This window comes from Portunus trituberculatus, chromosome 28, assembly GCF_017591435.1.
Source record: "Portunus trituberculatus isolate SZX2019 chromosome 28, ASM1759143v1, whole genome shotgun sequence".
In the NCBI taxonomy this organism is placed as follows: domain Eukaryota; kingdom Metazoa; phylum Arthropoda; class Malacostraca; order Decapoda; family Portunidae; genus Portunus; species Portunus trituberculatus.
In genome coordinates, this window is record NC_059282.1 from 10,831,056 (window position 1) to 10,838,555 (window position 7,500).

General features: G+C 44.6%; 1 protein-coding gene across 11 annotated transcripts in view; it reads right to left on the reverse strand.

Annotated features, from left to right (window-relative positions):
- The window catches only part of LOC123510228 (fasciclin-2-like), a 69,336-nt gene that overhangs the window by 43,481 nt on the left and 18,355 nt on the right, over positions 1 to 7,500 (reverse strand). For all 11 annotated transcript variants that reach the window (XM_045265189.1, XM_045265188.1, XM_045265187.1 and 8 more), the window contains exons 2-3: positions 4,807 to 4,869; positions 1 to 109 (exon numbers count right to left, since the gene is read on the reverse strand). The exon at positions 1 to 109 is cut by the window's left edge and continues 63 nt beyond it. In XM_045265189.1, the coding sequence (XP_045121124.1) occupies positions 1 to 109; positions 4,807 to 4,869 (172 nt within the window). The remainder of the gene's footprint in view (positions 110 to 4,806; positions 4,870 to 7,500) is intronic.

A 7,500-nucleotide genomic window follows, 5' to 3' on the forward strand; every position in this document is an offset into this window, starting at 1 on the left:
AGGTCGGCGTCGTCCACCTGGGCCATGCATGACACGTAGGCGCCGTCCCCTACCGCCTTCAGGATGCTGTTTGGCTGGATGACGAGTCTTGGTTCCTGGGCCAGGCTCACTGCAACAGCAAGCACCAGCACACGGTTGTCAGTTATTAGGGGAGTGCTTTTTATGCAAGAGGGAGAACTGCCAAGGACAAAAAACTATTGTAGAAAAAAAGGCCTACTGGAATTGCAGTCTCCATTGCTTGTTATTGTTACCATTGTTGTGACTCATTATCATCATGTTGTTATGGGTATGTTGAGAGAGAGAGAGAGAGAGAGAGAGAGAGAGCAGTATATGTCATGGGGAGGGAAAAATATTTGGCGGGCAGAGATGAACCAGTAATTACTTTCACTTACAAGCGAGTATTATCATCACATGGATAAAGAAGGCCATGGCTGACGCAATGACTGACTGACTGATTGACAATGACTGATTCTAGGACGTTTTTTTTTTCACATTTAACGAACAGATCACCTATTTTCCTCTCAGTCCTCGAAAGCTCACGTTTTTATAGCAAGTTCTGACTTAAACACCGAACACCAGCCTCTCTTATCATCTTTTCCTTATTTGCCACATTTTATTAGTATATTAGTTATTTACTCTGTCTACACTGACGGAGTGACTGAATGAGGTACGTAGCGGCCGTCACAAGTCGTAGCGAAAGACTGACCCCTGTGGCTGCTGCTGCTATCACTATTCCCGACCCACCGCAGCTTCCCCCTCCTCTTCTCAGATTTCATCAAGGGGAGAGAAGGTGAGGGAAGGCGGGAATGAGAAGGAGAGAGGATGGGAGGGAGGGAGGGAGGGTGGAAGTCCTTAGGTCCAGATATGTCACGTCACACCGTCACACACGTGGTCCAGAGTATCGACGTGAGGCAGGTGGCTCCTCTAAACACGGGTTGGGTTTCAGGAGTGCTAAGTGTTAAGTAGAGCAGGTGGTGTGTGGGAAGTGACAGTGATAACATGGGGCTAAGCTGGCAGATTATCGTCACTCGCTCTAAACAAGATGAAACTTATAGATGCATTATTATGAAACGCTTTGATTCTTACAAGAACTTTTCCTAAGATTACAGATAATTGATAAAGTTCGAATGTAGGAATCTCGTTAACCTTTCACTACAACTGTAAAAACCATCTTAGAAATCTGTCCAACTTCAGCTATACTCAGTTCACGATCACTAGAGATATTCAGAATCGCCTTGCTCTCTCACCACGAAAACTTTCCAAGGCCACAGAGACAACCAACAAGATTTTCAAGACAGTTCCTTCTCATGATAAACTAGAAATCTCGCCAATCCATCACCAAAACCATAAAAAATACTCTTAAAAATACGACTTTCTTTAACTAAAGCCTTTGGAAAGTAGTGATGGTGAGAGAACAAAGAGTTTCAGAATAAGGCCATAGTTCTATAGATTGGTGAGCGCGTCAGAGGGGAACAACACTCTGACCTGCTACTGCCTACTCATGTTTACTGGGAGGCGTGCACTGTACATTGCTTCAGGGTTTTGTTTTTTGACCAACACACAAACCATTAGCTTGCTCTGATTACATGACAACCATCCTTCACCGTCTATGGTAAGTGTCTTATTACTTGAACACAGAAGCAAGTCAAAAGAAGACAGGGAGTGAGAAGAATACTGGTTTGTAAATTTCTGCCGAGAGAATAATATAAAGCAGACTTCCTACCCTTATTTCTACCTATTAGTAAAGCAACATGTCATTTTATGGGATTTTTATAGGTTAATACAACTAGGGACTTTAACAGGTAGCCTAAACATTCTGTGCTCCAAATTCAAACCTGTGTGTGTGTGTGTGTGTGTGTGTGTGTGTGTGTGTGTGTGTGTGTGTGTGTGTATCAACAGTAAAGGAGTGAGGAAAAAAAGGTAATAAATTAAAATGAAACCACGAAGCTCAAAGTTGACTCGATTCTGTAAAAATCTTGAACATATAAATGTAAACGCCAAAATACAAAGAGTCGAAGCATCGAAGAAGAAAAAAAAAAAAAAGACAATTATGGTATTAGTAATGATCACACCACGAGGAGGAAAAAATGATCTCTCAAAAGACACAAAGACTACAAACGCATACTCTGGAACTTCCTGCCTGCTTCTGCATTTCCAACTTCCTATGACTTGACTTCATTTAAGAGAGAGATTTCAAGACATTTGTCCCTGTCCTTTGGCTAATGCTATCAGACCGGCAAGGGGGCTGGCAAGTACGTGGGCCTTTTTTTTTAATATTTTTGTTGCCCTTAGCTGGTTTTCTCCTTTAATAAAAAAAAAAAAAGCAAAACGGCTGTGGGATGGAAACGTAGGCAACCACTACAGTATTACCAACGATCAGGTCATGAGGGACTGAACAGCCTGCAACCTTCCTCCTGAGACACCCACCCAGCCCCAGCCACCCCCACAGGATCCACACCACAGGCTGACACACGCACCGCAGCCTCCCGAAGGGGCGAGGGTGACCAACACTCGCCCTTCTGTGTCACACGCTTAGTGGTCATTATTATTCAGAAAGGCAGGGGTGCACAAGTCTTTCTTTCTCCGCCTCTTGTGTCCCGTGGATCGAAAGATTTTTTCTATTATTATTTTGTGTTTTGGAGGACAGAGGGAGGGGTGGGGGAGGGAGGGGAGGGACAGGAAGCCTTGTCAGCATTCTTAACCCCTCTCTCTCTCTCTCTCTCTCTCTCTCTCTCTCTCTCTCTCTCCAAATGCATCGGTAAAAGCGAAGACAACAGAGAGAGAGAGAGAGAGAGAGAGAGAGAGAGAGAGAGAGAGAGAGAGAGAGAGAGAGAGAGAGAGAGAGAGAGAGAGAGAGTGGAGGAAGTAAGAAAAAGACGAATAAGGAAAGGATAAGACAGGATAGCAAAATACGGATGATAACGAGAAGGAAAGAAAGAAAAAAGAAGGAAGGAAGGAAGGAAGGAGGGAAGGAAGGAAGGAGGGAACCAAGAACAAAAAACTAATTCTGACTACTTGGGGATGAGACGGCATAGTACAGTAGGAGGAGGAGGAGGAGGAGGAGGAGGAGGAGGAGGAGGAGGAGGAGGTCAAACTCTTCACAGTGAAAAGCGATTCATCTCTCGCCACACAATATCCTAAGATGAAGAAGAGGAAGAGGAGGAAGAGGAAGAAGAAGAAGAAGAGGAAGAGGAAGAGGAGGATGTTGAGTAGCCAGGTGAGACTCGATCAATTATCAGCTACCGGGTATAATTTCTCTCTCTCTCTCTCTCTCTCTCTCTCTCTCTCTCTCTCTCTCTCTCTCTCTCTCTCTCCTTCCATACCTTCTTTCCCCTTCATTCCTGACTCTGCTTTTCTCTTCCTCCTTTCTCTTCTCATTTGTCGCCTTCCCATTTCTTCTTCCTCTTCCTTCCCTCATTTGCCTATTCTAATCTTCCCTTCCCTTCCTGTTTCTCATTATCCCTCTCTCCTCCTCCTCCTCCTCCTCCTCCTCCTCCTCCTCCTCCTTCTCATCCATTCAGTTCCTCGTTCTCACTCTCCTCCCTTCCTCTCCCCTCCTCCTCTCTCTCTCTCTCTCTCTCTCTCCCTCTCCCAACACGTCATTAGTTAATTTGATAATTGGACTCTAACGAAGCTCTTCACCAACACTCATGCACTCACACACTCATCCCCTCTCTCTCTCTCTCTCTCTCTCTCTCTCTCTCTCTCTCTCTCTCTCTCTCTCTCTCTCTCATCTACTCTAGTTTTTTGCTTTTGTTTTGTAGTTCCTTTAATTTACCACATCCTCCTCCTCCCTCCTCCCTCCCTCTCTCTCTCTCTCTCTCTCTCTCTCTCTCTCTCTCTCTCTCTCTCTTAATATAAAAAAATTTCTCCCTATACTATAATTCGGTGTTTCCTCCTCCTCCTCCTCCTCCTCCTCCTCCTCCTCCTCCTCCTCCTCTTTCAACCTACACTCTTCTTTAAAAACGTGGACGAAATAAAAATAGTATTGTCTGTCTGTTTGCCTATCTGTCCTTCTGTCTGTGTGTGTGTCTGTCTATGTGTCTGTGTGTCTGTCTGTCTGTCACACCTCTTTTATTGACCTCAACCGCTCCCCACCCCCAAAAACCGTGACCTCCTCCCCTCCCCTTCACTCCCTCCTCTTACAATAGCTCTTGAAGACGGAGATGAGTGAAGGAGGCTGAGGGAAGGGAGGGGGGAAGGGGTGAAGGAATGGAGGAAGGGAGGGGAGAGGAAAGCTTTTGTCCATCCGTGCTCTCCTATAGACTGATGATGATGATGGTAGTGGTGGTGGTGGTGGTGGTGGTGGTGGTGGTGGTGGTAGCGATATGTGAGTCTACGTCATTAGGATTAAAATCAAGATATGAAGACTACGGTGATAAGGAGCAGGAGGAAGACGAGAGAGGAGGAGGAGGAGGAAGAGGAAGAGGAAGAGGAAGAGGAAGAGGAAGAGAAGAGAAGGAGGAGGAGGAGGATAAAGATATATTTTGTCACTAGAGTTAAGAATTGAAGTATAGAAGTCAGAATAAAGAAGAGTGGAGGAGGAGGAGGAGGAGGAGGAGGAGGAAGAGGAAGAGGAAGAGGAGGAGGAGGAGGAGGAGGAGGAGGAGGAAGATTAAGAAGAGTTTGGAAAGGGAGGTCGAAATAAAGTCACTAAAATAAAAAAGAAAACCAAGATATGATATTAGAATCAGAATATCAGAGAGAGAGAGAGAGAGAGAGAGAGAGAGAGAGAGAGAGAGAGAGAGAGAGAGAGAGAGAGAGAGAGAGAGAGATTAGATAAGAAAAGATAATAAAAATCCTTACCTTGCACTGCTAATAAGCTAAGCAGGATAAGGTGTCGCTGGTTCGCCATCTTGAACTCACAACCTGGAACAACAACAACAACAAAATTATTAAAGAATCACAACAACAACAACATAAATTAATTCATGTGACAATAAACACATGAATAAAAATAACAACAAAACAGGAATACAAAAAATAAAATGGCAAATCAACTCTCTCTCTCACTCTCACTCTCACTCTCTCTCTCTCTCTCTCTCTCTCTCTCTCTCTTCCCATAAACACCTACGGTATCTTTGCCCTTTACTGCACCCTTTGTAGCCTTACAGGGACACCCACACGCCCTGAATAATAAAGAGAGAGAGAGAGAGAGAGAGAGAGAGAAGACAAACTGATGGAGAGAGGAAACGAAGGAAAGAAAGGTTAATCATCTCAAGTGGACGAAAAGAAGAAAAACTGCAATTAAACTTAGAACAACACCTACGTTTTCTTTTCCTTTTTTATTTGTTTTATTTGTATTTTTTTTAAAGCGGACTGGAGAAGCGAGGCGAGGCGAGGCGGAGCGAGGCGACCCACTACACTTAGCGTGGTGAAGTCTACGGGGATGCGTTGCCGTGGTTCACTAACTCTGCGGTCAACGGTGCCACGCCTCAGAGTACTGTCTTTTTGTTACTAGTGGTGGTCGTGGTGGTGGTGGTGGTGGCTGTGGTGGTGGTGATACTAGTACTACCACTGCTACTACTACTACTACTACTACTACTACTACTATTACTACTACTACTACTACTACTACTACTACTACTACTGTTACTACTATTACTATTACTACTACTATCACCACTCCATTACTTAGATTTTTCCTTTTACTTCTTCTACCACTACCACCACCACCACCACTACTACCTCCACCACTACCACCACCACTACAAGAGAAAGAAGAGGAGGATCACTAAAACACGCGCCAGACATTCAGCCAACTCTCCCTCCTCCTCTCCTCATCATCCGTGTTACACTTCGCAAAAAAAAGAAGGATTTTTTCCCAGTTAAGGACACTGAGAAGAACCTCGGGTGATGATTACAAGGGAGAAAGGAAGAGAAAGAACTAAAGATAGGAAGGGAGGGATGGAGGGAGGGATGGATGGAAGAGGAAGGAAGAACATATGGAAAAAGAAGATGGAGAAACAAAAGGAAAATAAAAATAAAAGGAGGATATTTTTACTTATAAGTAGAAAAATGTTTGAAACGTGCCTATGAAGTTCTGAGAGAGAGAGAGAGAGAGAGAGAGAGAGAGAGAGAGAGAGAGAGAGAGAGAGAGAGAGAGAGAGAGAGAGAGAGAGAGAGAGATAACACACGCCTCACACACACACTCTTGACCATCGATCAAACTCATTGTCAAGGATGAGGATGAAGAGGAGGTGAATGAAAAGAAGGAGGAGAAGGAGAAGGAGAAGGAGGACGAGGAGGAGGAGGAAGAAGAGGAGGAGGAGGAGGAGGAGGAGGAGGAGGAGGAGGAGGAGGAGGAGGAGAGGAGGAGGAAGAGGAGAAGAAGTAGTTTTAAGATAAAGTGAGTTGTAATACAAAGTGATTCCATTTCAAACACACACACACACACACACACACACACACACACACACACACACACACACACACACACACACACACACACACACACACACACACACTAATTTTTTGTCATCGATTACTCAGTTTCCTCGCTCGTAGATCTTTTGTCTTTCTCATTGTGTTGCTCCCCTTCCTCCTCCTCCTCCTCGTCCTCCTCCTCTCCTTCCTCCTCCTTCTCCTCCTCCTCCTCTTTCCTCCCCGAAGTACCCTCTTCTCTCCTTGTTTCCCCCATCTACCAACCAAAGAGAGGCCCCTTCTCTCTCTCTCTCTCTCTCTCTCTCTCTCTCTCTCTCTCTCTCTCTGTCTCTGTGTGTGTGTGTGTGTGTGTGTGTGTGTGTGTGTGTGTGTGTCCAATAGCCGATCGATGCACGTAAACACTGGACAGAGAAAAATAAACGTAGAAGAGCGAAGATATTTCTCTCTCTCTCTCTCTCTCTCTCTCTCTCTCTTGGTGTGGGGTAAAATGTCTGCGTTCGTTTGTTCTTCCTCTGAGTTCGTTGATAAGAACATAACAGCAACATAACAATCTAACAACACAAAACATACGAATACAGGGTTGTTTTTAGGAAGCCTTTAGGCCTACACGTGGCACTCTCTGTAGGAATCACGGCCTATCTAGTGCCATCCATCATCACCAAATATCAGTTTGTGTCATGGCCTTTAACCCCTTCAGTACCATGACACGCTTTCATATTTATTCTGGTGACTATTTGGTGATTTCAAACAGCTTTAGAAACTTATGTGGGGATTAAAATAGTGAAGACTCTGGCCAGTAGTCTTCTAACCCCCATAGGCGCTTCCTAGTGTCAATAAAATGGTCTAATTACACCAACAATTCGTGATGAAAAAGCGTTCCAGTCTTGAGGGGGTTAATCTACCTTTCAAAATTCCTTGCTGACTCACCACTAACAACTCAACTCATCACTCGCACCGTTTCATTCACTCACAAATTTGCTCGAAAACCAGAGTGATATATTTTTCACACGCACGGTACCACACCTCTCTCTCTCTCTCTCTCTCTCTCTCTCTCTGTAACAACTCACTGATTACTGACACTGTTTCATTCACTCACAAATTTGCTGGAAAAACAAG